General features: G+C 48.4%; 1 protein-coding gene across 1 annotated transcript in view; it reads left to right on the top strand.

The window, feature by feature from the left end:
- Positions 1 to 568: 568 nt before the first annotated feature.
- LOC120843711 (long-chain-fatty-acid--CoA ligase 5) overlaps positions 569 to 22,304 on the top strand; it is a 183,136-nt gene continuing 161,400 nt past the window's right edge. Inside the window, exons 1-2 of the mRNA XM_042292462.1 lie at positions 569 to 779; positions 1,766 to 1,866. Of these exons, the coding sequence (XP_042148396.1) occupies positions 1,776 to 1,866 (91 nt within the window). The 5' untranslated portion in view covers positions 569 to 779; positions 1,766 to 1,775. The remainder of the gene's footprint in view (positions 780 to 1,765; positions 1,867 to 22,304) is intronic.

The raw sequence follows: 22,304 nt of genomic DNA on the forward strand, positions 1-22,304 counted from the left end.
TTTGTGTTTGGAGATTTGTGTTTGTCCTTTGTCCGACTTGTTCCCCCTCTCTAGGCTTTATTATTCCCAAACAAACAAAGCTTTTCTTTTTTTTCGGTGAGATGTACATTAATTAAAGTTGTTAATTAAACTGTACATTACAAGTTTAAATTTACTACAGTTTTCCCTTCGCCTACGTTTTCAGTGACCGGACGAATTGATCAATCCTTCCGACATGTTTAAAATACAAAGAATCACTTTTTCTCTCTACAGTGATTTAAATCAGATAGATCTCTCTCCGTAAACCAGGCAATATGATGTCCATGAGAGCGGGCCTATATCAGTGCCAAAATCGGACCGTTGACTTACTTCACTAGGTTTTCCGAATACGCGCATAGGGTTTTCATTATCCAGAGTGGCGTTGACGCGGCCGAGGCGGTAAGCATCCGAGCAGTTCGTCGTGCGATGTGCGACCGAGCGAGGTACGCGCATGCGAGGGCGAGCTCGGATGACGTTGATGGCGCAATCGCGGCGAAGCTTGCTTTCCACTCCGACGACGACGTGGAGCTTTCTGCGCTCCCTACGTCGCGGGTTGTCCCTCTCCCTCCGACGCGTTTATCCGCTTTATCGCCACAGTCATCCTCCGACGGCGGTGTGTGAGCTCTCCGGCGTCAACATAAAAAAAGGGTTCCCCTTTAGCCGGCTTGCAGCGTGCAGCACGATCTCGACACTTCGCTTTCGGTTTGTGCTCCCGCTCGAAGGTTTTGATTCGGAAGTTGATCGTTCCTCCTTCGTGAAACGTGAGTGCCTACCTTTGGATCTTTGTTCTTGGTCGGCGATTGACGTGTCATAGTTACATCCCTGTTTTTCCCTCGCTCTTCAGTTGATTCAGAATTCGATGTTGCATTATACGCGCTGGAACTTTGTTTGCTCGGTAATTCACATGCGATTGACGTTTTAGCGAACAGCGATCATTACGGAAGCTTTAACCCACCTGGCCCACCCGTATACACCGTTTCGCGGCGGCCGAATTCGCTAAAGTGTCTTTAGGTGAAAAGTCGGGGGCGGGACATCGTTCGCTAGAACGTCGTTCGACCAACGGAGTGCCACCCGAGTAGGGTTTATGCTTTTTGTTCAGAGTTTGTGGGCATAATAAAATACAAGGGCACTCCAAATGTTATCTCAGGTGATCAGTTAGAACATATAGGCCCCTAAATTGAGGGCTCACCCTTCAGCACACTATATCAAGCGTTACTGTACTAAATGGTAGAACTACTATATAATACGTTTTAGAATTCAAACTCTTCAGTTTTGCGACGGCCTGGAAAATGGAAACGGAATACATGACACAGAGTCATGTCTTGGATGCACAACGGCCTGAGGAAGCACAATTGATAAAATAACATTTCGAACCATGGCTCACCCGTTTTTTGTCTAATTACATCACTCGTGTATCCCTTCGGCGAATGTTTGAGATTTTTAATGGTAACTCGCAAGCACCCAAGCCTGGCACCGCTTTTATTTAGCGTATCAATGTCTCTAATGGCTAAAAAGTACTGTATATGATGACATGCAGTCTCACAAACATTTAACTGCACCACTTTCAATGTTTCTTGTCTCATTTCAATGTTAAGTTTTGTCAACTGAGTTAGTAGTCAACAACAGAAATAAAACAGCGTTTCAGTTTCGGAAACTGCACTAAGTTTAGGTACAACTGAAAAGAAAAATGTCACATTTCAATAAGAGTTGTTCAAATTTTGAATTAGGTATTTTCGCCTCATTTCAGCGTCGTCAAAATGTCAGCGTCAATGGACGGAAAAGTGCAGCAGGTGGACGATCAAAGCATCGACAGTGATAAGAAGATTGGCCACAAGACATTGAAAAAAAGTGAGTTACTCTGATACAACGACGACAGAATGCGTTTTTTTTTTTTCTTGCCTTCCTGCGATTTTACGATTCTTATGAAGTACTGATAGTAGTAGGACGACGGAACGTTATTTGCACCCTTTATCAGCTTGTCTCTCGGTGGTTTTACTATTCATTGCCTTTCAAGTGCTGAGAGTGGAAATTCTGCCAGGTCGTCAATATCACGCAGTGTACGCGATTGCAAGGAGAGCATCGGGCGACCTCGCATATGTACTTGTGAGATTAAGGTGGCGAACCTGCCAAGCATTACTGTCACGCGTATATTTTTTTGTAGGTTAGTTTTGTTTGCGTGTAAATAACATCTATATTTATCTTTATTCACCACATGCATAAATACACATGGTACAAGCTGCAGGGTAATAAAAACTGTCTAAGCAGTTTGACTGGCTCCCAGCGCCCTAACAGATAAACGGAGGAGACATAACTGTACAGGAATCTGGAAAATAAAAACAAAAGATCAACACAAGGTAAACTGGAAACACAACATTAATTAGGCATTATACTCATATATATATATATATATATATATATATATATTGCAAACGACTTAATTTTCGCGGGCTCAAATTATCGCGAATCGGGCCAAAGCTGAAAATTTTAAATTATTCGCGGGTTATAATTTTCGCGAATCGAGTGTAGCTTCCGTAGCGTTCACATATTGCCCGAATTGTTCGCGGGACATGTTTTTCGCGAATTGTAGGCGATTCGCGAAATTCGCGAAAATTCTGTCGTTTACTGTATATAGATAGATAGATATAGATATAGTGGGAGTAAGGGAATATTGACGAGTGCAGCCGTAGTAATATTGTAAACGAAGAAAGTAGAGTGATTATTCAACTTATTTAATCAATGTTATATATATATATATATATATATATATATATATATATTATTTTTTTTCGTGAAGTTACTGAATTTACAATTTCGCTCCTCACCGAGTTTTTCAAACTGAAACTCTTCATTGTCAACAACGAAAACGTAACGCCAGCGAAAGGCGGGTTCACTTTTTGGCGTATAAAATTTGTTCCCCACTGATTTTTAGCATTTTCATGGTGTCAAATTAGTGATTTAGAATTTTGCTCCAGTACCCGCGTACCAGCAGGGAACAAATGCTTGAAATAATATATTTTTTAGACTGCTTGCTCGACTGGAAAGCCTGCCTGCTACTGACGTCACGGCACTGAAAAGTCCGGGCGTACTTGAATGTTGGTTTTTCATCAGTTTCATTGGCCGATTTCACAATAACTATTGTGAATTTCGCAATACTATATAGCATACTGAAAAGGGCAAACGCCGGGGATTCAGAAAACATAGTTAATGTGGGTAGCTGAAAAAATCGCCGGAGTACTCCTTTAATGAGGTGCGCCGCATGTCCCCTAATTCCACACACACAAAGCTTCTTAAGAAGCATTTCGTGGTTAACGAAGGGGAATGCCTTGGTGAAATACAAATATGCCCAGTAGTACATTCATCTTAAATATTGCGTAATATAAATTATTTTTGCTCCAGCAACGCGAGCTCAGTCAGACGTTTTTTTGTTAACCCGCATTGGGACTCTCTGATAATCTTATGCTTTTATACAAATGAGTAAAGACGACCCTGGATGATTTCTTTTTCTAAACTTTTCGAAAAAAAAAAAAAAAAAACGTGAAGGAACGGCACTGGCCTTCAGTATTTGAAATCGTTTTGTCACCTTTTTTTTATGAAGTACTACCACTTTCGCCCTCTGAATTTTTCTAGAAAATATGGCCGTCTCCAAACAAAGATGAAAAATATATGGCATACAGTGGCCAATAATGTGCAAGACATGGAGGATTCGCCGTATTTGGGTATCGTCGGCGTCACAGCTATTATTCTTGTTTGCGCTACAAAATACCGTTTCTACTTCGTTTTCATTGATTGGGTTTAAGTAAAAAGTTTCTTCGACTTTTAGATTTATGTAACCACAAGCACCGACTGCATTTGCATTTCCTACTAAGTTTACAAAAGAGTAGTTAGAAACGTTTGCTAGAGAGCTACCAGACAACTCCACGTTATTGTGGGCCAGCGATTCAATGTTGCTTTGCATTTTATTCTGATGCAAAACATTACATACTGCCCTAAAATATTGCGGTAATAGTCTGCATTTCTTCAATTCCTTGTTCACTGTCAAACATAAATAGTCTGATTTTAGTTTTAAAAGGGTTTGCTGAAAGGATCTGGTAGATATGTTACGTCTTTTTTGTATGGGCTGCGTTTTTTTACAGCTTATAATTAATTGGCTCATTAGTTGGAAAATTTACACACGCTCATGATCAGTGTCGGAGCATTCGTAATGACACAGATATGTCGCATTTAGTTACGAGAGAGTTAATAAAAACCTGAAATAAAGCTTGAATCGACTTCATTTTTTAATTGTCACGTCTAGTTTGTTAACGGCTTTATATTGTGTGTACATCATAACTGCTTCGTTTTTGCTGTTACCTAGATATTCTGAGAAAAAGCCATGGTATACTAACGTGTACAATCAAGCGCGAGCTTGGAATTCGAATTTTTTAAATTCATACCATTAGTGTCTTTCAGCAGATTTGAGTGGCTAAGTTGGAGCTCCGCACATATACTATTTTATATTAACCTGTTTTACGACAAATGATCGTTGAACCCACTTCATTATGCTGCGAATGCGCAGTAACGGTCACAATGATTGTAGTAAATGTAATGATAATAAATAAGCTCGAATTAAGATTAGCCGCATCCTGTGTTCCGTGGCGCCTGTCAGGAGCGATACACCATTTCCGGCCACGCTTCCTGTTCTTAGTCGCTTTGCATTTCAATATAAGCATTCGACTTTATGTTTTGGTCACGACTTTGCGATTTAAGGCATTACCGCTAAAGCCCGTTCTACTATGTACCGATCTACCGGGTGTTGGAGATAAAAAAGAAAAGGAAAGAAAAAGAACCGTGTTTTTCTCACCGTAAAAATAAACTGCGCGTCGCCGTATGATCAGTTTCCGCACAATTGCAGTTCTAGCAGTTGGTATCAGATGCCAAAGCTTCAGAACTTACCGTTATCTAACTCAAAAGTTGTGAGTGATTCTCGGAAATTGCAATGAGGAAATGGCGACCAAAGGAATCCGCGAATGCCAGAAGATGAATGGCGAGACGCTACCGGAACACGCCCCGTTTTCTCATCCAAAATTTGCTGATAACTTCTGAACCAGATAAGAGTTCAGAAACTTGGGGATTATAGTCCGACTGCTAGCGCTACTGTTGGGCGGTAACTGAGCGTACCGCGATGCGCATATAGTTCGATTTTTCGGTGACTTGCCTGACTTTTTCGCCAACTATCCAGATTAGAGCCCCTGATATCCAAGCAAGGAAAGCAACACGGTGTGGGTAGACTGGCTTTGGGAGCGCATTGCAAAATACCGAATCGGGGGTACAAGGTGATACGAGATGGTTCTCATTTGAGGGCAGGAAAGATAGTAAGTAGTAAGATAGAATTTGAAGAGAGACTAAGGGACATGGAGGGAGGAGCGATGGGCACGGAGAGCTTTGGTCTATTTGTACATGAAAGGCGCCGATACAAAGTGGAGAACGTGAAAAAGAAAGCTCAGGTCGAAATTGTTAAGCAATATTATCGCAGATCAGGAAATTGCAGTTAAGAAAGGAGTTAAAGCAGCAGAGAGGGAAATGAGGGAAGAGGGGATGCAGACTCAGTCGACTCTGGGGACTTACAGAAAATGTAAGATGACTCTTGCTAAGGTATCTATGCCAATACAAGGGGAAGCTTGTTGCTGTTTGAGGCCAGGATAGGGACTTTACGAACTAGGATGTACAGAGCGAAATATTAGTACATATAGACACGGTGTGTGGGGATGGTTCTGGGGAGGAAAAGCAGGCGAGTGAACACTTATCACTCTACTGTAATATATATATATATATATATATATATATATATATATATATATATATATATATATACATAATAACACGATACACAAATATCATAGACGCGTCACCCAAGGAAAAAAACAACACGTGCTGCGCTTTCCTAGAACGGTATACAGGGACCGTAGCATAAAGACCTTTCAGTCAAGAGCGGTTTGTCTTTCTGAACTCGGAATTTCCTGGTCCGTGAGTTCAAGGTCGGATCATGAAACAGAAAAAGAAGAAAACGGGGCGGTTGTCCTCTCTCTGTCAGGTTCTGCGTGATCACGCTGTACGGCGAAGGTCACTGCGTACTTAGTTTAAATGCTGGCTGCATTGAAATAGCCTAGTTAGAGATGAAGAGCAGGCGGTGACGGCCTTGTGTCTACGCACACGGAAAAGAGAAAAGCATTCTTTTTCTTTGCCTGAAACATAATAAACCCCGATAAATTAGCGATAGTACGAGTATCGAGTCATGAGAGGAACATGAACACTTTGTGTCAAGATAAAAATCAGCAACAACAAAAACGATCACAACGATATCTAAAGACTTCTGACAATGCAAGGTCTGGCTTACCTAAACCCGAACGTGTTCTTTTTTTCTTTTCATTTTTACTATGCAATGTTTCAAAGGAACGCTAAAACGTCAGACTTGCATATCGTAAGGAGATAGAAACTAGGAGAAGAGCTGCGAACCTCCTCCACTCTGTTCCAGCTTCCAGGCCATACGGGTGGAATAATATTAATTGTAGGGCCAGTTGGGGCACATCAAGAAAATAGATTCAAACGTCAGTTGACAGTGCTTCTCCCGTCTCATTCTACCACTTGCCCTTGTCCCTTTGCGCTTTTTATTTCTTTATTTTAGTGATCCATACAAGTGCTATGAGGAATCATTAATCTTGTTTTGTGTTGCGTGCTCTTGGAAGATAACGTCAGCGTACGGACCCCGGGCGCGCGGCTCCCTGGGAACTGGGTCTACCGTACTGAGTCCACTCAGACATCAGTGCTTTGCGCCTAACATCATATACGGAGAGACGGGTCCTGTAAGCACTTCCATGGGGTGCCGCGCGCGCGATCCTGGTGGTCAGCATTCAGCATGATATTCCGGCAGAGGTCACACGCGGGTGAGGGCAGGCTGAGGGCAGGGTATACAGAATGACTCGTCCTAGTCCCGTATCAGCGAGTAGGGCAAACGGTTGCCGGCAGATGTCAGGTCGTGCTATGCTGAACAGGTCGTGCTCTGCAGTGACAACGATCCGCATCGGTTACATTTTGATTAAGTTGGTACATTTGATCATCTCTGCCCGAAAGTGCGGGACATGGATATAAAATAGCTACCTGCGCTATCAAGACTTGATATTCTCATTTGTGATTATTTTTTCGTGTGAACCTTGTAATAATATGCGACCTTACATATGCGTTTTGGTTACCTGGAAATTTTCACAGCGAGCTTCCGATTGTGTTAAGGCCACGGTCCCACTGAATGTGGCAGTTTGGGTACTTTTTGGCAGGTCTTTACTCATCTCCTTTTAAATACTGTTTTGTGGGATTTATGTCATTCGAAAGGCAATGCAATCCTCTTTCATTTGATATTATGTGTGTGTTGGTTTTTACTGTTCATGCGCATTTGTAGCGTTGCGAATATGACGGCGCGGACCCTCACTTGCTCCCCTAGTTCAAGTTTTATGAACGATCCATTAAAGATAACACGGTTCCAATATAGCAGTTTTGTTAAGATGATGTCGGAGCAGAATGTAACGATACACTTTTTTGGTATTTGCAATACTTTGTTTTTTTTTTATCCCTCCAAATATTGCCCTAAAATTGACATTTTTTAGCACAAATATGTTTTTAATGACAAGCGCTACGACAATGAAATTAGCTACAGATGTAGTGCTTATAATTGGTAATATGCAGAAAAAAATTTAGTGTTGTGTAAACTTTTTTTGTTTAGATATTTTATATCAATCTTAGCACTTTTTTGTGCTTCGAGTCATGGTACTTCAAATGCCACTGAGGAAATAATTAAACTATGATAAAATCTTTTATAACATTTAGAGCTACAATTGTTGCCCAAGAGGTGGACGATGGCTTTTTTTCATTTTCAAAGTCATAACGCTCCTGGAGCCCTTCAAACTTACCCGTTTTTGACGCATATCTTTTTTGACTTCAAACATATTTATTGGCATTTAATAACATTTATTGTTTTGAATAGATAAACATTGCGATGTATTAAATTTTCACAATGATCTTGCATTGTTTTTTTAATAGGTGTAGAGCTTAGCTAATTTTAAAACAATTAAAAACTGTTTGGGTGTTTTGTTGCGCTACCTGGCGGATGGCAGACAAACTGCTGATTTCTAATGTTCAAAACATTTCCGAGGGCGGCGTTGGCGTCTGTATCATCATCAATCACCGTGTCTTTTTGCCTCCACATTTAAAAAAAATATATTGGAAGATTTACTATCGATAAATGAATGGTTTAAGTACTGGGTCAGGTTAATAAATCTAAGACAAATAATTACACAAGCGTAGCGTGATATAATGTGTTCATTATTCGATATGATTGAAATCAATAAGCAATAAAGACGAAGAGGAAAAGAATACACCCGAGTTCATGCCTATACTTCGTTTCAGCTTCGGTCCAGACGCAGCCAAAGCTACAAGCGCGAGCTCCGGGCTTTCAGCATCCCTGCCAAGCACGCGCGCTCGTGCAGTGCAACCACTGTTCTGGACCACATGCTCGCGCTTGGAGCATCGGCTGCGTCTGGACCGAAGCTGAAACGAAGTATAGAGTCACTAAATGAGCTTAAATTATCGGCACCCCGTTCCCCAGAATTGTTTTGGCCTCCGCCATTTTGGGTCTTGTTCAGAGCAAACGCAACTGCCGATCGTCATGATCCAAAAGAGCGACTTCATTAGATGCGGTGCTAGGAAGCTGATGCAATATTGCAATGCTCTGTCGCGGGTTGTTTAAACATTAGTGAGGGACGGAAAAGCGTTCCCTGTGATTTTAGATAAAGCTTGAGATAACTGGCAACCATGATTTTAAGCCACAATATGTCCAAGCCTGGGGTCTTTAACGTGCACCACGCAGTAGTGATACACGACCGCATGCGGGTACGATGCTAATCCAGATCGAAACGGGCAGGGGTGGGGATTGAGCCCAGGATCCCTGGGTTCTGCAGCGCGAGCTTTTGGTGTGCGCTAGCCCACTCGGTCACCGATCTCCCAACTGCACTGCCTTCCCGCGCTCGCACTATATGCTCCGTTCGCCCTTCAGCTGAGATTAGAAGCTCAGCCTTCAGCGTGAGCTTTCTGTCCTTGCTAACACAAGTGCGAACGCGCAGGTACGCGCAAACAAAGCACTGCGGAAGTATCAAAGAGAATGGGGGCGCTGCCGAGCACAATGAGCCAAATTACGTAACCGCAAGTAATATCGTTGTGCTTTTCGAAAAAAAAAATCGTGGACAGGGAGGTATACACGACGTTTTGGGCGGTCGCCCTTCTTCAAGAGGAAGGGCGTCCGCCCGAAACACCGTGTATACCTCCCTGTCCACGAATTTTTTCGAGAAGCACAACCATATTACTTGCGATTACGTGTTTCTGTGGAAGCCAGCGAGCTCGCGCTGAAGGCGGAGCTTTTAGTCTCAGCATAAGGGTGAACGGAGTATAAGAAAACTCGCAATTCCAACGCTGAAATAGTCATTCCAGTGCAAACTGTAAGTATATCAGATAGTAAACAAAAAGTACTAGCTGTAACAACGTGCATGCCGAAAACCCAGCAATGTGTGGAAGCATGGTTCGTGTTGGCATCGTTCATATCCATATACGCGCCTCGTCTTTAAATGGTACTTTCTTCGAAGTGCCTGAGCCCAGAAAAATGTTGCAACATAATTCATTGAAGATTTCTATTTTTCGGGAAGAGAGGCCAAGGGGGGAGGGTTGCGGGTGATTATTTCACTGAAAACAATAGCGGATGGTCATTGCCTAGCATGGTGAGCGGTTCTCTGCTGATCACCACGAGAGCCACTAAATGAGCTGCGCTTAGAGCATCGGCACTCCGCTCACCGACATTGTTGTGGCCGCCACCATTTTAGTGATTGTGCAGAGCAAACGCAACTGCCGATCGTCATGATTCAAAGGTGCGACTTCCTCAGCATTAGATTTGGTGTTAAGAAGCTAATGTAATATTGCTTTGCTCTGCATTTTCGCAAATTATTTAAACACTTCTGGAGGGCGGAAAAGCGTTTCCTGTGATTTTAGATAAAGCTTCAGATAACTGGCAACCATGATATTAAGACACAGTATGGGGAAGTGTCGTTTCAATGAAGCGTAGCTTATTCAGTGGCACTAAACGACGATTGCGAACAGGGTATCTGGCGGCCGCCATGTTCCTCGTCGTGTGAGCAAGCACGTGCAATAAACCAATTGCTAAGTTACCCAACCACCAAGGAGAATGCAGGGACTGGTGTTCCACACGCCGCACGTGTTGGCCTCAGCAGTAGTAACTTTTCTAAAGCTAACACCTAAAACAAATGACATCCTGCAAGCGCGTTCGTCAGCGCTTTATTTTGGCTCTTTACTTCGAATCTTTTATGCGGGGAAGGCGGGCGCGTGTGGCGCGCGGAACACCAATCCCTGCATTCTCATTGATGCTTGGGTAATATAGCAATAGGTCTATTGCAGACCTACCAAAACTATCTTCACGCGGATGCTGCACGCGCTTGCACGAGGGCACCAATCGGGACAGAACAGCGGCGCAGCTCGCGTGACATGTCATAGTCTCCCCCCTACACGGGAGGGTATGGAAATACAGTTCACGTGGCGCTCATGCTCACGTGAGGTAGGCTGGGCCCGCTCAAGGCACAGATTCGTGCTGCGAAGTCCTCCTTGTAAAATACGGAGTTCCAAATAGTTTTTTTTTTTGTACAATTATTTCAGTTGCTGGTCGACAAGATCGACTGGGAAGATGAAGCGAGCGCCAGAATCGTCGTCGACAAAAACACAAACACGTTTTCTACCCCCCCCCCCCAAACCCCTTCCCCCCCCTCCCCCAAGAAAAAAAAAACAAAAAAAAACATCGAGAATAGGAAGTATTCACTGGCGGCCATAGCTGTGTGCATGACTGCTGAGCGCGTGCTGATGGCGAGCTTCTACAGTTCTTTTGTAACGTGCATTCCGCACCCTCGAGATTGCCGGTCTTAGCAGCCTATAAATGTGGGCTCGTTCAGAGCATGCGCTCTAAACATCACCCACAAATATGGCGCCCAGTGAATACCCCTTAGAGATTGATCTAGAGTTCCTGTATAGGCTCCCTACGGGAGCCGGAGTTGCGCGTTCATCCCCATAGCGCCGTCTTTCTTGCATGTCTTGTTGCTCCAGCTCGTCACGTGACTGAATTCGGCGAATAGCAGCGCCGCGCGTTCGAGGCGCGCGGCTCGCTTTGTCACGCTTGGCTCGGCTGAGCGGACACTTTCACATACGTGGTACACTCCTTTATTCTTCCAGCGCCATCCTTCACTCCCCGCCGTCCCTCGCTCCTCCCCGCGACTCCCGGGAGCGGGGACAAGTGTTGTCCCTAGGAATCCCCCCTAGGGAAGGAGTGTCCCCGCACGGTCCCGGTTGTCGCCGGCGCCACACACTCCTCACATTCCTTACAGGTCTCCCCCCCTTCATTCGTGAAATTGCAGGAGTGGCATCTGGTCGATCTTCGTGGTAGGCTGTCAACTGGTCTGCGTGGGCCACTCCGCGGCGACGTCCGGGAGTTGGGTCCCTCAGTAGGAAGTCATTCTCGCCCAAGCACTGTGCCACCCGGAAGGGCCCAGAGCGCCGCGGTGCAAGCTTGGCCGTGATGCCCTTGGCCGCATTACTCAGGGTGTGGCTATCCAGTAGGACGAGGTCACCCTGTTTTATTGTTGTAGGCTTCCTGTGCCGGTCGTAGTTGGCCTTTTGGGTTTGCCTTGCTGCCTCCTGGTGCTCTCTTGCAAAGCTGAGAGCATCCTGAAGGCACCTGGTGACCTCAGCAGCAAAGGCATGGCAAGCCGTTGCAGGCGGTTCAGTGTCGTCTTTGCTTCCTGGCTGCTCCCACGGGGTGCGCAGTTCCCGACCGTAGCACAGGAACGCCGGCGTGTATCCCGTCACTACGCTCTCAGCCGTGCGCATGGCAAAGGCGATTTCGGGGATGTGACGGTCCCAGTCTTTGTGGTCGGAGCAGTAGGCTCGGAGGCACTCCTTCACTGTGCCGTTGTGGCGCTCCACCATTTGTCCTGCCGGTCGATAAGGCACCGTATGGCGGTCCTTGATGCCCCAGTGCTTAAGGAGACCTTGCCATACGGTGCTCACGAAGGGCTTTCCATTGTCACTGGATATTGTCGCAGGTGTGCCATGACGGCAGAACACCTGCACCATACACTCCACAATGTTGCTGCTTGTTGCCGCGCGCAGCGGGAAAAGTTCGATAAACTTGGTAAACCTGTCGATTACCACGAGCAGGTACTTGTGGCGTCGAGGCGTTGATGGCAGAGGTCCCACGATGTCTACACTGAGCTCCTCCATGGGCGAAGTGGCCCACTGACTGCTCATAAGCCCTTCAGGCCTCTGGCGGCGGGCCTTTGTCCGCTGGCATACCTGGCAGCACCGGACGTACTTGGATACATCGGCTCGCATGCCCAGCCACACGAAGCGTTCAGAAACACGTTTGAGGGTTTTGAAAAACCCTGCGTGAGCTCCAGTGGGGTGGTCGTGTGCCATCTTGAGCACTAACTGGCGAAGTTGGTCCGGGAGCCAGGGTACCTTTTTGTTACCTCTGTGCTGAACGAGCAACCCATTGGCCTCCAGCTCTGTCGTCTCAGCCAGGTCGTCCAGTAGGCGTTGGTCTGTACTGTCGTCTGGGAGCTTCGTTCCCTTCATCACCATTCTGAGCTTGGACAAAAGGGCGTCTTGATGCTGCTCGTGGACCAGGCTTCCCGGGTCACTCAGGACTGTGGCATCGTCCATCATGGACACTGTCGCAGCTGGTTCAAAACTGATTTGGCACTCAGTCTCCGGGGCAGCAATGGGGAAAAGCGTCTCTGGCAGGCTGTGTCCAGGGGTGTCCATACACTGAAGCGGAGCTCTGCTGAGGGCGTCGGCTGGGACATTTGCAAGCCCCCTCCGGTGCTTGATCTTGCAGTTGAAGCCCTGAAGCCGAAGAACCCATCGCTTGACTCTTGGTGAGGCTTGGTCTGTACTAAACATCCAGGCCAGTGAGGAGTGATCGCAGTGGATCTCAAACTCTGTGAACTCCAGGTAGGGTCGGAATTTGTCCACAGCCCAAACCACCGCGAGACACTCCCACTCCTGAACGGTGTAGTTCCGCTCCGACTCAGTCAGCACTCTACTGATACTGGCTGTAGCTGGTCTAGCTGGGCCCCTCTGCAGCAGCACTGCCGCAATGCCAACTCCACTGGCATCAGTCTCGACGACGAAGGGCTGATTCAGGTCGGGAAGACTCACAACCACGTCGTGGGCCAGGGACTCCTTGAGTGCGGCAAACGCTTGCTCCTGACGATGAGTCCAGTGCCATTTATGGTCCTTCCTCAAGAGGTCTGTGAGTGGTCGGGCAACAATGGAAAATTGAGGAATAAAGCTCCGGTAGTAGCCGGATAACCCCAGGAAGGCCTGCAGTTGCTTGACTGTGCTGGGCCGAGGGTAGTCCAACACCGCAAGCACCTTCTCATCGTCGGGTCTGCATTCCCCTGGGGAGATCACGTGGCCCAGGAACTTCAGAGACCGACGGCAGACTTGGACCTTATCTGGATTGATGGTGAGTCCCGCTGACCTGATGCGCTGCAACACCTCCCGCACATGCGTGACGTGGCTCTCCAGAGTATCCGAATACACGAGGACGTCGTCCATAAATGCCATGGTGAATTGGTGATTTATGCCGTCCAGAACCCTGTCCATCAAGGTTTGGAAGGTGGCCGGGCCCCCTGCCACTCCAAATGGCATCCGTGTGAACTCGAAGGTTCCCAGGTGGCAGATGAAGGCGGTCTTGGGAATGTCCTCTTTGCACACAGGAATTTGAAAAAAACCCTGAGGCAGGTCGAAACTCGAAAACCACTCTGCCTGACCCAATTGTGCCAGCAGCCAGTCCGTCCTGGGCATGGGGTAGACTGGCACCCTGGTACATGCGTTGAGTGGCCGATAATCGATGGCAAGCCTGAAGCCACCTGACTTTTTTGCCACCAACACTGGTGCGCTTGTCCACTGGCTGTTGCTTCGGCGGATGAGTCCTTGTTCCAACAAGTCCTGCACACAGCCGTCAATGATCTTCTGCTTTTTGGCGTTGACAGGGCGCAGCTTGCAGCGCACGGGCGGACTCTTTCCCGTGTCTATCTGATGATGAGCGAGGGTGGTGCAGCCCGGAGTTGTGGTAAACATCGGCCGAAAGTCCACCAGCACATTCTCCATGCAAGTGTCCACTTCCGGTGCATGACTCTGAGGCCGATCACCTCTGGAGGTGGTCTGGTCAGAGGCGCCGGCGCAGGCAGGTTCTTCCTCCGTGAAGATGCCCTGGAGGCAGTAGGAATCCTCCCCGGCCAGAGGCTCCTCAGTTGGCCTCTTTTCACCCTTAGCAAACGGAACAATGCACTGGGGTTCTGTGCCAATCGTCCACCCCCCAAGTGCCACGTGCACTGAAATGCCGGTGATCGTCAAAAAATCTCTCCCCAGGACAATGTCTCGGCAAAGGTCGGGCACAAACAGGAAGCGCTGCCTCCGAGAACCGGCCGCCCATTGGATTTTGCACCTGAGCGATGTGGAGGATTGAGACCAGCCTGTCGCGAGGCGCAGCGTGCGGACTTCCCTATTGTGACTGGCTCCTGTAGCTTGGGCAGCTGTCATCGCCGGCAGTCCCAGCAGACTAACGCTGGAGCCCGTGTCGAGCAGTGCCTGGAAGGTCGTCGAACCAATCCGCACGTCCAAGAGGGGTTCTTTCCCACCGGTAGTTGTCGCCACCTGCAACGCGCTGTCGTAGATGCCCGCCGGGGCAGCATCTACCAGTTCCCGTTTCCCGGGCACTGCGCTTGGAAGTGGCCCGGCTGCTGGCATTGGAAGCAGAGAAGAGACGCAGCGGGTGTTGACGCAGCCCGCCGACCGGTGGCGCAGTGACGAGCGGCGTGGCCGATTCCTCCGCAGCGCTGGCAGTGAGCCTGTCTTCCGTTAGGCTGCTGCCACTGGGTTGCCGGCAGCGCGAAGGTGGCTGGGGGCAGCATCGGTAAAGCTGGGCCGTAAAGCTGGTCCCGGTGGTAGGATGGCTGGATCGCTGCCGGGTGAAGTGGCCAGGGGTACGTCGACTGCGTAACTGCGGCCGGGGAAGCGAACGTTGCAGCCGCCGTCGATGGCTGGACCGCTGCCGAGTGAAGTGGCCAGGGGTACGTCGACTGCGTAACTGCGGCCGGGGAAGCAAACGTTGCAGCTGCCGTCATCGCCGGTGGCGGTCTGGGAAGGCCCGGAGCACCAGCTGCAGGCCTGAAGGCGAGGTCTCTGGCCACTTGGTTGGTTTGGGGAGGCGGCGGCAAGTACTGCAGCCGTCGCCAAGCGCGCTGCATGAGGCCGTCGGCCGCCTTCGCCAGCTCCGCCAGGTTCGCGAACTGCGCCCCCTCTGCCAAGTCCTGCAGCTGCGGGTGCATTTGCCGGAGGACCCGGTCCACTTTCTCCGAGTCCGGCACCTCTTCTCCGATTCGGTCGTAGTATGCCGCAATCGTGTAAATGAACTCCTTCAAGTTCTCTTCCGGGTGCTGTGTACGGAGTCGCAGCTCATCCTTGAGGCGACGCTTCGCGTCGATGGAGGCGAACTCCGCACGGAACGCGGACGTGAAGTTATCCCAGCTGGCGAAGTCGCCCACAAAGCGCCACCACAATTTCGCACTGCCCTCCAGTGCGGCTGGCACGACCTGGCTCAGTCGTTTGTCGGCGGCGACTCCCGTCACCAAACAGAAGTTCTCGAGCCGCTCCAGAAATTCCTCGGGCGACTGAAGATCGCTGAAGCCCGAGAACTTCGGCAGCTGGGCCGCGATCCTGGGCACAGGGCCACCGGAGGGATGGACTGTGGCCACAGTCGCCACGGGCACTTCGGCGCCGGTCAGCATCGGAGCCGCCATTACGGCTTGCCGCAATTGTGCTGCAGCGTGCTCACGTTGCAGCGCTGATCCGTCGGTCTGTCGAAGGAGCTGCTGAACTAGCCCCTCTGGCACTGTGAAGGAGTCCATGGTGCGATCCCGGACGAGCCCCCACTTGTCACGCTTGGCTCGGCTGAGCGGACACTTTCACATACGTGGTACACTCCTTTATTCTTCCAGCGCCATCCTTCACTCCCCGCCGTCCCTCGCTCCTCCCCGCGACTCCCGGGAGCGGGGACAAGTGTTGTCCCTAGGAATCCCCCCTAGGGAAGGAGTGTCCCCGCACGGTCCCGGTTGTCGCCGGCGCCACACACTGCTCACATTCCTTACAGCTTAAAAGCAGGGGAACGTTCGGCGGGGCACGCGCAACGTCTACTTTCCTGCACGGCACTTGATCCGGCTCATCACGTGATCGGATCTCGGCGAATAGCGTGGCTGCACGTAGAAAACAGACGCGCAACTCTAGCTCCTGTATAAGAGCCTATACAGGAACTCTAGACTGATCTTACCAGCCAGTTTGGTGGCGCCACCGCTACCGCAATGCATCGAGCGAACTTTAGTCTTTTTGCACGTGCGACAACCTTGCTGGAGCTCTGCGCGTGCAGAGCCCGAGAACGAGCCGTCCCGAGCACTTGCCCTGCCGCCTGTCAACAAAAGTTATGGCGGCTTCACGCATGCGCCCAACGCTTAGTGAGATCGGTCTATTTATTCGAAGTTGTTGTTTACATTCCGATTGAAAAGGAGACGAGCTAGCTATTTGAGAAGGTGAAATGGAGCAAAACAATACAAGACGCAGAAATCGAGATTATGGTGCCGTTATCCGCATGTCTTCAAACTGGAGTGTTTTAATGCAAAAACACTTGAAGTCGAACGCTCTTTGAAGGGCGCGGGAACCTCTACGTCGAAAGTTTTTATCCTTGGGTCGTATTTTTTAACAACACTACGGAAATCACCAAGAAATCAGCCGTTATTAACATTATATAAACCCCCTTCTAAAGTGTGCCCTCTCTTGGATGCTGTGGAATCTCTGTTCAATGGCGGACAGAAAAGACACCGCCAATGTTGGAACGCTAGAAACTCTACTAATGCCCCTTCATTTCTAGCTTTCGTAGTTAAAAAAAGGGTGTGTGTGTTTTGTTATGCAGCCAAGAATTCAGCCTGCAACCTCAACGGGCGACTTGTTTCCCAGCTGTGGATGAGAAAGTTATCCAGTGCAGTACAGCCGCTAGCCTGTTGTCGTTAATAGCCGATTCACACGACGAACCAAATCGCGATTTTCGTCCGCGGACCGTGTACCACGTGACCGGCACGTCACCGATTCCTGCGATCCGCGCCTCCTCCGCGGAGGCGCGGACTGATAAAGTCGAGCGCCTTTTTCACTCGCGGACGTTTGGCGGCAGACTGACTCGGAAAGCATTTAGTCTGGCAACGGTACATAGTTTTCTTGGTATTTTGCTTCTGTGCGTTCAAAACAAAAATGGCGCGTCGTTGCGTTTTGTGCGTTTGTTGGTTCATTTTGTCGTACGATTCTTGGTTCCACGCGTGAGAGAAACTCCAGAAACTTTGTCCGGCTGACGCGACGCAGGTTCCGGTGCTCCTCCGGGTCCGTGTCAAGAAGCTCCCGTCAAAACTAGTCTAGCACGCCGCGATAATTCTTGCACGTCCAATCAGGATTTCACCGAGCAACCCCCTCTTGTGGATGTGGTGTGCTTGAGTGTTGTGCACGAGCGCGGAGTGTGTGAAGGCATCTCCAAACGCCCCTCCGCGAGCCCAGAAGTTCGTCGCGTCTACGCCGAAGCTTTTTCGGGCAGGATAATGCCTGTGTCACTGTCATGCTTTGGGTTAGTGGCGCTTCGCGCGAAGCCTGTCCCGGTGTTTTGTTCTCGATCTGTACGTAGCAGCGGCGTACGATTCTTTATCGCGGTAGCAACCGTCGATTTCTCTCTTGGACAACGGTGCTACTGTGCGATGTGGGAGTTTCGCGGCACTGTGGGGTGCGAACAGGTTCGGTCCGTCCTCACTGGCGTCTGCTCGTCGTCTCCCTCGTGTGGATGCGCTTGGGAGACGGACGAACCGCGGATATGTCGTCACGTGATCAATCCGTCCGCGGATCAGTCCGTCGTGTGAATCGGCTATAACGTGCACCACGCAGTAGTAACACACGAGCGCACGCCGGTACGATGCTCATCCAGATCGAAACTGGCAGGAGTAAGGTTTTTAACCCAGGAACCCTGGGTTCTGCAGCGCGAGCTTTCGCTCCACGTGCTGCGAGCTGGTGTGCGGTAGCCCACTCGGCTACCGATTCCCCTTCGTAGTTTTAGAAGCTCACGTTCTGCGGTGTCGCTTGTTTTGCCATTGTACAGTGCTTCAGACATTTTAACAATTGGGACGTAACTTTCGAAAGATCTTTATTGGCGACGTGAGCAATCGAAAGCGTCGCTGTGATCGACCCTCCACGATTGGCTGAATGCTGACTAAGACCTCAGCAAAGGACTTCTCATCGACGGAAATAAGAGTGATAAAAGAACTTCAATTTTGACGGTGTTGGCAGTGTTGCTTTCAGAGCGCAATAATTTCAAGCTTCCACCATGCTTATTTGGCGACGTGCGCGACCGAAAGCATCGCTGTGGTCGGCCGGCCATAATTGGCCGAATGCTGACTATGACGTCAGGAAAGGATTTCTCATCGACGAAAATAAGAGGAACGCAAGGGCTTGAATTTTGATGGTTCTGCCAGTGTCGCTTTTAGAGGGTAACGATTTCAAGCCTCCACAATGCTCATTGCAAACACCATCGAACTTGTTGTTCGTCATGTAATGACGTCACGAAGGGGAGCCATGGGATGGCGCCACCCAAAACATCTCGCCGCTATTAGAAACACTATCGAACTTGTATTTCGTAAGGCAATGACGTCACGAGAGGTAACCATAAGAGGGCGCCACCAAAACATCTCGCCACCAATATCGCGTCTATCCTTTCAAAAGAATACATGACACACCGAGGGGCTTGCAGTCTCCGATGCTCCTAAAATAAGCATGGATTGTTGCAAGTCTGCCGAAACTACATTCGCCAGGATGCAGCACGTGTTTGAGGCTTGTCGGTGTTTATTTAGTGGCTCTAGCCGGTGTAGGCTATTTCTGTTTGTTGCTCTTGTGGGACTCGGGCATGAGCAGTGTGACTCTGGGTTAATTAAATTAGGTAATCATCCCCTCGTTTTGTGTGTTGAGTGATACTTACTTCTATTGGCGACGTGACCGATCGAAAGCGTCGCGGTGGTCAGCTCTCCACGATTGGCCGAATGCTGACTTTGACGTCAGCGAAGAATTCCTCATCGACGGAAATAAGAGTAATGTAAGAACCTCGATTTTGACTGTGTTGACAGTATTGGTTTAAAGGCTCAATGATCTTTAGCTTCTACCATGCTAATTAGAAACACCATCGAACTTGTTGTTCAAAGGGTAATGACGTCACGAGAGGTAACCATAGAAGGGCGCCACCCAAACATCTCGCCGCTAATACTTCGTCTCAGCTTAGCATGGACTATTAGCCACGCATGCTAAGAGCGCGAGCTAGTCTCTTTGCATGAAGCCTCGGCGGCAGCACGAGCGCTCGTGCAGCGAGTCCTCCAATCAAGGCAGTCAAGGCTAGCCGCTCGCGCTTGCACAGCCTTCGCAATTAGTCCATGCTAGGATGAGACGAAGTATAGTAGACCGCACGCTAGACCTTCGATTTTCTAGCTGGAACTCGTGCCGTCACTTCGAAGCATCGATTGAGCACGCGCCCCCTGGGCCCAATTTCTTCAGCGGACGATCTACTGAAACTCTCTATTAACGATGCCATCATCGGTTACAACCACTAAAGTAACTGGATCCTGGGAATGTAGCGCTATTTCCTTCTTTGCCTGCTAGCCGGACACAAACAGATACTAACATACAGACGACCAAACCTCGCAAGGTGATTGGCTGATCTGTCTCAGTTGCCATTGTGATCACCATTTCGGTCGATTCAAATCTTCGAAGCTTCAGAAGGGTCGTTCTTAACCAGACGCGCCAAGGTCGCTATGAAAATTTATCATAATGAAAGCGTTCCTCGCCAATGTAAGCGTCTTTGGCACTGCACATGCAATCAACTTATCAATCATGTTTACCTCCCCAGATCTCTTACAATGATATTGCTCTTCTTGCGTATTTAAGGACAGGAAAATTAATTTTCAATGCATCCAAGCACCGACACAGCATGTGGTTGTGGAACGAAGATATACGTCTGTTTCGCCGTTGTGTGGATAGCAAAATGTCGGTTTACAAGAAACCTCTTTATAAAGATACCTGTCACCAGCGAATTTAGAGCGGTTCACCAAGAATGGAGACGTCAAAAGAAATTGCTCATTCCATGAACCAAAATTTCGACCATTCGGGGAGCTTGGTGCTACTTTCCTAGATCCTAGTAATGATGATAATGCCAGAACCTCCAATCGCCTTTATGCCTTTTTTCTCCCCTCTTTCTTCTATCACGCGCAAAGAACTTAGCTCTGCGAAGAATGGAAGACGAGGCTGAGGAACCACGACACGTGGCGGGACGCCGCTGCCTCTGGGCGGTGCGCGTGGGTTGGCAGGCTGTTTCATCTCGGCAGCCTACGCAGCCCGTGACGCGTGTCACAACTACAGCAATCTCCAAATCGCCGGTCTGAATATCTTGGCTGTGCAGTAAAGTGGTCCTTGTGTCGTCGACAAATTGAAACCTATTTTGTTCGTTTGTTTTTTGTTACGTTGTGCTTGATACAATGACTCGAAATCTACGGCTTCCAATGCACGTCAGCAGACTTTGGCATCGACCTCAAAATTTGCGCGTTCCTCCTTCTTTGAACATCGTCTAACCGGCGCCTCAGGTAACCTTCGATTATTATTACTTTTACCTGGTCCAGGTTTCTAAACAGTGTACCCAACGTATTCAGAAGCGAACATGAGCGACAGTCGGTTTGTTGCTCTAATATTGTTGGTCCGGGGCACATGATTTATTACAGGATATAGTAACAGACTTTTGTGTTTCACTCGTCGCACGGCACATATGTGCCTCCCATATTTTAACGCTGGGGGCCGTGGCTGCTATCATTGCAGCTATTGCTCTCTCCTCCGCGCCTATTTATATTTCTTGCACAGGGCGCGATGGATGCATTTTTGATTACTTACTGCTCCTCTGTATCTATCGTATCAAAACAATCTTGGCCTTAGATAATTAGGATACTCTGTGGCGGTGGCAGAATCAGGAAGGAAACGTTCCAGAACCTGATAGGCCGTGGCTGCATAGCGTAAACTGATCACTGTATTTATTTATTTATTTATTTGCATACTCTCAAGGCCCGGAGGCATTACAGAGAGGAGTGGTACCATACAGTATAAAATCGTTGGCTACTTTCTTGAAGTCTGTATCTTCAGTGATGGCAGCAATGGAGGTAGGGAGGTGGTTCCAATCGTTAGAAGTCTTGGAATGAAGGACTCAAAGTATATCAAAGTTGTATGCTGGGCTAGCTGGTATTGGTCTTGGGTTGCCAAAGGCATGGTAGCGCTTTTTTGGACGAGGACAAAAGAAAGAAAGACAAGACAGACACGAGCGCTCGTGTCTGTTTTGTCTTTCTTTCTTTTGTCCTCGTCCAAAAAAGCGCTACCATGCCTTTGGCAACCCAGGATCAAAGTATATGTTTGTTCGACATGATGGAGTCCCCACCTTAAACTGATGGTCAGTGCGAGACGATATGTAGAATGTACGAAGATATAACTGGTCTCGAAGAAGCGGGTTATGATGATAAATTTTGTGGAATAGGCATGTCACGAGCGGTACCTGTAAAGGTACCGCTCGTGACAAGAAAGCCACCGTCATAGCCAGAAGCAATTTGTTGCCTCGGCACGAGAAGCGCCGACATTCCCTTTTAATGTCAAAAGCGCTGCTTAGCTTGAAGACATTTAGGCCGACACAAGAAAGTGCAAATGGCGTTGTATAAGTTGTCTTATTTATTCGTTGATGTATTAGCAATGATCGGTTATATACGTCTCAGTCTATGTCGTATGGGTAGCTGCGTACGGGTTTTTCAATGAACAATGTATGTTCAAGAGTGGCTATTTTAACTTTTCCTATGAGCTATAAAAAAGCATGCTTCAGTTATCACCGAGTTTTCCTACTAAGAAAGCGTCCGGACTCCCCAAGTCCTCAAACATAAGAAGCGTCTTATCTGTCCTTCTTACGTGAAGGATTCATTGTCTGGTCGAGAGCGTCTAGACAAACAAGCTGACCCGTGCTTATCAACTGGAGACGCGATGTCTACTACCCCGGAGTA

This window comes from Ixodes scapularis, unplaced genomic scaffold, assembly GCF_016920785.2.
Source record: "Ixodes scapularis isolate PalLabHiFi unplaced genomic scaffold, ASM1692078v2 PGA_scaffold3__209_contigs__length_174095766, whole genome shotgun sequence".
NCBI classification, from domain to species: Eukaryota; Metazoa; Arthropoda; class Arachnida; order Ixodida; family Ixodidae; genus Ixodes; species Ixodes scapularis.